Here is a 10,737-nt window from a genome sequence, read left to right on the forward strand (position 1 = left end):
ACATGAATTATTATATTCAAAATTTACAATTTAAAAAATTTAAAATTATTTGAATCGGTTAGAGTTTACTTGGCTTGAACTAATCTAAATTTGAAAAATCTAAGCTCAAAAATTTCGAATTCAAAAGGGCTTGAGCTTGAAAAAATTTAAACGAGATATTCTAAGCCTAAGAAATTCGAACTTAAGAAAATTCACATTAAAAAAAAGTGAATCGAAACCCATCCACATCTATGGTAATGAAAGGTTTGGGATTTTTATATAAATTAGGTTTTTGTTTAGTAAAAAGGAGAGCGAGGAAACATAAGGAGAAGAAAGAAAATTAGAAGTAACCCACAATTACATTCAAGGAAATAAAGAAAAAAGGAGATTTCGAGTTTTGGTCAACTCATTCACTGTGCAATTCCTCAAATTAAAGTAATAAAAATAAATTTATCCTATTTAAAATTACCAGCTGGCCTTTATCATTCACCAAAACCACTTTCCAAAGTTTGATCTTCCAAAGAATTTCCAATGTTTTGAATTTAAGAACCTTCCTTTTATTTTTAATTTTGAAGGATCTCAGAACCTTCCTTATTGAGTTGCGAAATATTTTCCACTATGTTAGCCAAAGAATTGAAACGACATACTGATTGATTCATTCCTTTCCATCACCATCTAACTCAAAACCCCCTATTACACCACGTGCCATTCAATCAAAACCGCCCTCGTGTCCTATTCTTCTCCTTCCATGAACCTCCTCATTTCAGATTTAGGTGACCGCTCTATTACCGTCCCATCAAACGGTATCGAAAATTTTACTAATAAAATTCCAATATATAGAGACATCCATCTCTCCATTATTCTTCTTGTCTTAAACGTTAAACCCGCCATGTCTCCTATTGTAGCCCAAAACGTATCCTCCAATAATGATTCTTCTACCCCGTATTTTCAACACTCATTGGAGCTTATAGCCGGCGAATTCTCAACAGCCACAGCACCTTCATCGACGCTCGGCCAACTACTTCAACACGTCGGTGATACACGGAAAGAAGCCACTGGCGACCAAACTTCCGTCCATGAACTCCTCGTCGACATCTCCGAGCCGCGCCCCATACCATTTGTACTTTCCTTTAACAACCTTACGTATAGTGTTAAGGTTCCTCGCAAAATGGCCCTGCCTGGTTTCTTCAGATGGAGTGGCGGAAGCGCCGCTGCAGATGCTGCTGTCGTTGGCAATCCACTTGCCGCCGGAGATAGTTATTTTACGAGGACCAAGATGTTGCTTAACGATATCTCCGGTGAAGCTCGAGACGGTGAGATACTGGCTGTGCTCGGAGCGAGTGGTTCGGGTAAATCGACGCTAATTGATGCTTTAGCCAACAGAATAGCTAAAGGGAGTTTGAAAGGAAACGTTACTTTAAATGGCGAAACCTTGGAGTCTCGAATGTTGAAAGTCATTTCAGCTTATGTTATGCAAGATGATTTGCTTTTCCCAATGCTCACTGTCGAAGAAACTTTAATGTTCGCAGCTGAGTTTCGCCTTCCTCGGACTTTGTCGAAATCTAAGAAGAAAATGCGAGTTCAAGTCTTGATCGATCAATTAGGCTTAAGAAATGCAGCCAAAACTATTATCGGCGATGAAGGTCATCGTGGCGTTTCCGGTGGAGAGCGTCGTCGCGTATCAATCGGAATCGATATAATTCATGACCCCATTATTCTTTTCTTAGATGAGCCTACATCTGGGTTGGATTCAACCAGTGCTTTCATGGTGGTGAAGGTTTTACAGAGGATAGCTCAGAGTGGAAGCATTGTTGTAATGTCAATTCATCAGCCGAGTTATCGAATTCTTGGATTGCTCGATCGATTGATATTTTTATCCCGTGGACAAACTGTTTACAGTGGTTCACCGACGAATCTTCCGCTGTATTTCTCCGAGTTTGGGCATCCGATACCCGAGAACGAGAACAAAACGGAGTTTGCTCTGGACTTAATCCGAGAACTCGAAGGATCTCCTGGAGGAACAAAAAGTTTGGTTGAATTCAACAAGTCATGGCAAAGCATGAAGCATACTAGAGACTCCGAGCCGGATCAACTCGGCTTGTCATTAAAAGAAGCAATTAGCGCCAGTATATCTCGAGGCAAACTTGTTTCAGGTGCTACAAATGATATCAATTCATCTTCCATGGTTCCAACGTTTGCAAATCCATTTTGGAAAGAAATGGTGGTATTGTCGAAGCGTTCGATCCTAAATTCAAAACGGATGCCGGGGTTGTTTGGAATTCGTTTGGCAGCAGTTTTAGTGACAGGGTCCATTTTAGCAACGGTATTTTGGCAACTTGATAATTCACCAAAAGGGGTGCAAGAAAGATTAGGGTTTTTTGCATTCGCAATGTCGACAACATATTACACTTGTGCCGATGCTCTCCCGGTTTTTCTCCAAGAAAGGTATATTTTCATGAGAGAAACGGCTTACAACGCTTACAGGAGATTATCATATGTTATATCAAATGCATTGGTGGCGTTGCCGGGCTTGATTTTCCTTTCCTTTGCTTTCGCAATGGCAACATTCTGGGCAGTAGGACTGGATGGTGGATTATCAGGATTCTTATTCTATTTCTTAATAATGTTTGCTTCTTTTTGGTCTGGAAGTTCGTTCGTGACATTCCTTTCGGGTGTCGTCCCGCATGTGATGTTAGGCTACACGATCGTGGTCGCTATTTTAGCGTATTTCTTACTCTTCAGCGGCTTCTTCATCAACCGCGACCGAATCCCAGGTTACTGGATATGGTTCCATTACTTGTCTCTTGTGAAATACCCATATGAAGCAGTTTTACGAAACGAATTTGAAAACCCTTCAAAGTGCCTTGTCAGAGGGATTCAAATATTTGACAATTCACCGCTTGGAGAAATCCCTTCCGCCATGAAAGTGAGATTATTGCAATCAGTAAGCAAGAGTTTGGGGGTGAGAATTACAAGGTCAACATGTATGACAACAGGTTTGGACATTCTCAAACAAGAAGGGATTACAGATTTAAGCAAATGGAATTGCTTGTTGATTACAGTGGCATGGGGTTTCTTGTTTCGGATTTTGTTATACTTCTCTTTGCTATTGGGAAGCAAAAACAAGAGGTCTTGAAAAAACCCAGTAAGTTTAAACAGAGAAATGTTGTTGTAATCTGTGTGTATGTTTATTATTCTTTTGAGTTCAATTAATTTGTTCAAATGGATTTCTCATTTATGGGTAAAGCTTAGTTGATTAGACTGAAGTGAAGAACCTTAGCATATCTGGAGAATAATTCATGTTCAATATCTTAAATATTTATTTTTTTGATTAATTGTTACAAAATTAGTTACAGCTTAGAGCTTTTAATTAATTTTTATTCTCTTGCAAACTAATGGTATGGTTTTGTTTTAGATAAGTAGGTAACCAAATTCCAGCTTAAAATATAGTTTTGATTGTTTTTTGTTTCTCTATTTGGCCTTGTAAAAATAGAACATCGGTAATGACAATTTATCGCAAAGAAAAAAAAGAGAAAAATAAAGAACACACAAATTTTACGTGGAAACCTTTTCAGGAAAAAAATTACTGGCAGAGGAGAAGATAATTCATTATGTCGAATTCGAATAATTATAAGAGGAGTAGACTATATCTATTTATAAGATTGTAAAACCATATTCTAATAGGAGTGTGGTAAGATTGAAACACCTTATTCTAATCAATATCAAATAGATGAAGTTTAGTAAAGTTTAAAAAACCTTATTCTAAAATAAAATAAGTGTAGTTCTATAGGGATTTTACTTTTATTTTATTTTATCACTATATTTTATTTAAATAAGGATTCGGGTCACTTAATTCTAACAATCTCCACCTTGACACGAATTCTCAATGAATACGTTCTTCATCGTGAACTCTCAACGAATAAGTTCTCCACCTCTTCCATAAAACCCCTTAAGGGTTTAATTTCAACAATGAACATCAATCAAGTCTAAGTAATGCTCAAACTTGGTTATAGGAAGTGACTTAGTCATCATATCTGCTGGATTTTCATTAGTACTAATTTTTCTCACAACAATATTACCACGAGCAATAATATCACGAACAAAATGACACCGAACATCAATATGTTTTGTTCTCTCATGAAGCATTTAATCTTTTCTAAGGAAGATGACACTCTGACTGTCACAAAATATTGTATTAATTTGAAGGTCTTCATTGAGTTTACTAAAGAGTCCCTTCAACCCAATAGCTTCTTTACAAGCCTCAGTAATCACCATGTATTCAGCTTCAGTGGTAGACAAAGCAACTATAGTTTGCAAAGTGGCTTTCCAACTGATTGCACAACCTCCGATTGTAAAGACATAACCTATGTGAGATCTTCTTCTATCAAGGTCTCCAGCAAAATCAGTATCAACATACCTAATGACTTCATCTCTAGTTCTTCCAAACTATAAGCAAACATCAGTAGTACATCAGAAGTATCTTAAAATCCACTGAACTGCTTTCCAATGTTCTTTACCGGGATTCGCCATGTATCTGCTAACTGCACTGACTGCATATGATAAATCTGGACGTGAACAAACCATAGCATTCATGAGAGATCCCACTACACTAGAGTATGGAACATGTGACATGTACTCAATCTCATCATTTGATTGTGGAGACAAAGCCGATGAAAGTCTGAAATGGGTTGCTAAAGGAGTACTAATAGGCTTAGCATTCTGCATATTGAATTTGCAAAGAACTTTCTCAATGTACCCTTTCTAACTTAGGTACAATTTACTTGTTTTTCTATCTCTGAGAATCTCCATACCAAATATCTTCTTTGTTGGTCCCAAATCTTTCATCTGAAGTTCTTCACATAGTTGGGTTTTGACTTTTCTTAACTCTCATTTATCTTTCGCTGCAATCAACATGTCATCAACATAAAAGAGTAGATAGAAAAAAGAACCATCACTATTTTTCATAAAGTAAACACAACTGTCAAATCTACTTCTTTTAAAATCATGAGAAGTCATAAAGGAATCAAACCTCTTGTACCATTATCTTGGTCACTATTTCAAACCGTAAAGGGACTTTTTCAGCAAGCAAACATAGTCTTCTTTTTCTGAGACTGTAAAACCCTCTGGTTGTTGCATGTAAATATCCTCCTCAAGTGATCCATGCAAAAATGCAATTTTTACATCTAACTGCTCAAGCTCCAAATCATGCATGGCCACAATACCAAGCAAAGCTCAAATCGAACTATGCTTCACAACTGGGGAGAACACATCTGTGAAGTCCACTCCTGGAATTTGACCGTAACCCTTTGCAACAATCCTTGCTTTATATCTAGGTTCTTCAACTCCTAGAGTTCCCTATTTCTTTTTAAACACCCATTTACAAAGAACAACATTTTTACCTTTAGGAAGTTTCACAAGATCCAATGTTTTGTTTTTGTGGAGTGATTCCATCTCCTCTTGCATAACAAACATCCATTTTTCTAAGTCTTCACAACTAACCGCCTCAGAATAATTAGATGGCTCTTGGTTTGCATTTATATATTCAGCCACATTTAAAACATAAGCAACTAGATTAGCCTCGACACACTTCTTTAGAGGTTTAATTTCTCTTCTAGTTCTATTTTTGGCGATAGAGTATTGTGGTGAAGAAGTAACTCTATTCTGAATTTTTGTACTGGCTTGAGGAGTTGACTCTGTTGTAGATTCTGGATTAATCTGATGTTCCATCTGCTTTTGATTTTCTTTATTGGAAGAGCCTTTAAGAGATAAGTTAGGTAGCATAACAGTTTCATCAAAAAAACATCTCTACTAATCACTACTTTTCTATTTTCAAGACACCATAACTTATACCCTTTTACACCAACTTTATAACCAAGAAAAACACATTTAATGGATCTCGGTTCCAATTTTCTATTATCAACGTGAGCATACACAGGACACCCAAAGATCTTAAAATTAGAATAGTCAGCAGGATTACCATACCATACCTCTTGTGGAGTCTTTTTCTCAATGGCAACGGATGGAGATCGGTTGATCAAAAAACATGCAGTAGAGGCTGCTTCGGCCCAAAATGACTTTGGTAAGTTAGCATTTGACAACATACATCAAACTTTCTCCATGATCGTTCTGTTCATTCGTTCTGCAACGCTTTTTTGCTGTGGAGTATGATGAATTGTCAAGTGTCTCACGATCTTTTCTGACTTGCGCAGTTTATTAAACTAATCAGAACAGAACTCTAAATCATTATTTGTACGGAGGTATTTTATTTGTTTTCCCGTCTATTTTTCAATCATAGTTTTCCAAGACTTAAATGCGAAAAACACATCGCTTTTATGCTTTAGGAAGAATGCCCACACTTTTATAGAAAAATGATCAATAAAAGTTAGCATATAATTAGCTCCACCTCTCGAAGGCATTCTGGATGACCCTCATATATCAGAATGAATATACTCCAACATTTCCTTCGTGTTATGAATTCCTCTGGTGAATCAAACTCTCTTTTGCTTCCCAAAAATGCAGTGCTCACAGAACTTCTGTTTGCAAATTCCTTGCCTATTAAGAAGTTCTCTTTTGCTCAATTCTGCCATGGCATTTTCACTCATATGCCCTAGGCGCATATGCCAAAGTTTAGTAATATCATCATCTGATAAGGAAGAGGATGTGACAACTGCATCACCAATAACAGTAGAACCCTGCAAAACATATAACTTGGCAGTCTTTCTCTGTCTTTTTATCACAACGAGGGAACCTTTGGAAATCTTCATAACCCCACTTTCAGCTGTGTATTTGTACCCTTTTGAATCAAGAGTACTCAATGAAATTAAATTTCTCTTCAATTATGGAACATGTCGTACGTCACTAAGTGTTCTGACAACTCCATCAAACATCTTAACTTTAATTATTCCATCACCTGCAATTCTACATGAAGCGTTACTTCCCATCAAAACAACACCTTCAGACACTGTTTCGTAAGCTGTAAACCAATCCCGATTGGGACTCATGTAGAAGGTGCAACCCGAATCAAGGATCCACTCCTCGCTCACTTTAGAATTGTTGACAGAAGCAACTAGAAGTTCATCATCGCTATAGTCTTCTACAACATCAGCTTTACCAGAATTTTCTGGTTGTTTTCCATTTTGATTCACAACCTCCCTTTCGATATTGTTCTGTAGCTTATAACACTCAGATTTTGTAACACCTCTAACCTGTATCTATCGTCAGATTAGGGTTACAAGGCATTACTGGACATAGCACAGATCAGGACAGGCATTTACTATTTCTATCTCATTAAAAGAATGTCAAATGTACCATTTGAAAACTTATGCACATATGCATATTTCAAAATTTAACATAACAGATGAAACCCTAATAATATTACAAGGGCCGAATAATGCACTGAATAATGCACCATTTCATATATCTAATTTATCGTGTTCAAAATAAAACTCATGATCAACCACCAGTCAACTTTAAGCACAAGTCATGTTCTTTATTATTCAATTATTAAATATTCAAAACATCTATTATCTAAACCATTATTCACATTTTTATTTATTTATACAATCACCATATTTAACCACAAATAATAAATTAATGATATGTATAATCTATTAGCATTTTATATACACAGTACATATTATGTAATTACCATTACAATGATATTGAATAATAATAATTTACTAAATACCTTTTTACTTAATAGTATACTTACTCTTAGTAGATTAAACAAATCTTAACATAAAGCTTAGTGACTAAGATCAAAAGTAACATAAACAAATATTGAACATTTCAAAGAACCAAAAACATGCATATTTTCCATTTACCGACTTGCGCATATGTGTACACAATTGAGTCATTTCCGAATATCCATGTTTCATTATCACTACAAAGCTAATCATTACATATTCGATCATTGTATATAAATCATCCAATCCATAGTATATTTATATAATGCTATAAACCGAATATCATGCTTATCATCTTAGCACATCTCCTTAGCTTAATATACCTTTACACTTAATTTTTCAGTTCTAAACCAAGTTGTTCAAATAAAACATGTCGTTCCAACTCAATAATAAAACCACAAATCTTAATCCAATTATCATCACCTAACTTAGTACACATATGTCCAATATCATAAATGTGGCATATTTTCAACTCAAATATTAAACCTAACATTTTGATCTTTAATTACCAACCTTCAATCAAGCATATCAACCAAAACAATCATATAACATACTCATTTTTTGTCTTCACTAACCATATCAAGATAACCAATACACATTCAAACATATGATCATTCTTTTTACTACTTTAATAAGTCAATTATAAATAGCTTCCAACCTTCATATACATATTACATTTTATAAGCCATAACCAACCTCACTTAATACCAAAACCAAACATACCACACATATCACATATATATATATATATATATATCTTACCGTGTGATTACTAATCATATAAGATTAAACCATGACCAAAATAAACTTAAGCCATAATTAAATCAAAACCGAACACAAGCAAGAAAATTAAGCCTTTTTCGCATGGCTTTTATACATTCACTTTTGAATTAAACTAACTCTTAAACTAGCCTATGCATGCCATAGTTTCAAATAAATTCAGCTTATAAAATACCGAAAACAGTCGATAGTGTGATAGACTTTGCTAACGATTCCCGAGCTCGTAACTTGACTCCAAAATCTATAAAACAGAGGTAAACAAGAACACACACACAGTAGGCTATTTACGCTTAGTAAGTTATAAGCAAAAACATTTATACATACATTTGCATATTAACATTAGGTTAATAAGACCGATTACACATATTTTTCCAATACAAGTATATCATTTACTGCAGAGGTCACACTTTAATCACACATACATATACCATATGGCCGAATATAATCAATCATTTACACATATATATTTTCACTTTTATCATCACAAATACATCAATAGGCCGAATCACTTATATGATCAAATATGCTAACCCATAATTCATATTCACAAAACTTTATATCATTTCAAATAATCAACTTACCTTGTTTTCATTTAAACAAATAACTAACACATACCTGAACCTGTAATTCGATTTCATATTTGGTCTTTACTTCATATTGCCCATTGAACCGTTCAGAATTAAAAAGCATACGCGGATAGTCGGAAGGCTCGTACGATGCCAACGTCCTAGACGTGGTCTTACATGTAATCACATATCGATGCCACTATCCCAGACAGGGTCTTACACGAATCAAATACGATGACAATATCCCAGACATGGTCTTACACGTAAACATAAATCGATACCAACGTCCTAGATGTGGTCTTACACGAAAACACATATCGAAAATCCTATGTCATGACATATGTATCCTAACTATTCCTAGGGTTCGTACAGGGCTTTCGAACATTGAATCTCGATCTAATCGAACTCGAAACATAGTCCCTATCTCAAAATCACATTCGGCCAAGGCTTATATTTATTCAAACAATTCAATTTATCACAAAACATTTATATATTCTCGAATTTAACAACATTTAAATGCTTATAGACTTACCTCAGATATCGACGGATGAAATCGACTATTTGACTACTTTCGATTTCCCCCGATCTAATTCCGTTTTCCTCTTTTCTTGATCTAAATAAATTCAAATTTAACTAATTTAACCACACATTCATTCAATTAAATCCAAAAACACATAAATGGACAAATAACTATTTTGCCCCTAACATTTTACACTTTTTACAATTTAGTCCCTATTGCATAAAACACAAAATACACAAATTTTCATATACCATGCTAGGTCCAAATATTCATAAGCTCCATACAAGTCCATATATTTCATTTTTTTTCAAATTTTAGTCCCTCAAAATGTTATTTTCACAATTTAGCCCCAATTACTCAAATTCATCAAAAATCCAAAGACAAAACATTTTAATCTTTCAAATATCTTTAATATTTCATCATCAAACAACAAAAATCACAAGCTATCATCAATGGCAAAAAAACAAAATCATCATCAATTTCAAAAATTCAAGCATGGGTCTTGTAGTACTTGAAGCAACGATCTCAAAAATGTAAAAATTATCAAAAACCGAACAAAAAATAACCTTGAATTAAGCTTCAAAATGGCCGAATGTTTCAAGCTTTCAAACCTTGATTTTCTTTTCTAAATTCGGTGAAGAAATATGAACATAAAATGGTGGTTTTTAATGTTTTGTTTTATTATAACATATATTATTTATTCATTTACTAATTTAACCATTATTACTAAATATATAAAACATATAATTTAAGGTCATTCTTGACCATTGCCATCCACTCATTTTAATAGTGGGCTAATTACCAATTAAGGACTTTACATTATAAAGACATTAGAAAATTAGCACTTACACATTAATTAGCCACTTTTTCATTTCACGCGATTAAGTCCTTTTATTAAATTAAGCACACAAAAAATAAAATTAATTCACGAAAATTTCACACATAATAAACACAGAAAATAATATTAAAATATTTTTCAGACTTGAACTTGTGGTCCCAAAACCACTATTTCGATTAGGGTCAAAAATCGGGCTATTACAAATTTAATGTGCCTTTTCTTATTGCAGAAGTTACAAGTTTTACCTCTATTTGAATACTTCGATCTACCCTTAGATTTACCATGAGGATTCCATTCCTATATCCTTCCACGATCATCATCAGCATTCCGATCTTGTCTTCCACGAACAATGAGACCCTCTCCTTGAGA

At 34.6% G+C, this 10,737-nt stretch overlaps 1 protein-coding gene across 1 annotated transcript; it reads left to right on the forward strand.

The window, feature by feature from the left end:
• Positions 1–723: 723 nt before the first annotated feature.
• Positions 724–3,286, forward strand: LOC105780777 (ABC transporter G family member 6). The gene has a single exon (XM_012605273.2). The coding sequence runs from the start codon at positions 728–730 to the stop codon at positions 3,113–3,115; it is 2,388 nt and encodes a 795-aa protein (XP_012460727.2). The 5' UTR covers positions 724–727; the 3' UTR covers positions 3,116–3,286.
• The last annotated feature ends 7,451 nt before the right edge of the window (positions 3,287–10,737 follow it).

Source organism: Gossypium raimondii, chromosome 4, assembly GCF_025698545.1.
Source record: "Gossypium raimondii isolate GPD5lz chromosome 4, ASM2569854v1, whole genome shotgun sequence".
Lineage (NCBI taxonomy): Eukaryota > Viridiplantae > Streptophyta > Magnoliopsida > Malvales > Malvaceae > Gossypium > Gossypium raimondii.

Excerpts from the sequence above, each read along its gene's own strand:
- LOC105780777 (XM_012605273.2), top strand. The coding sequence starts at position 728 with ATGAACCTCCTCATTTCAGATTTAGGTGACCGCTCTATTACCGTCCCA.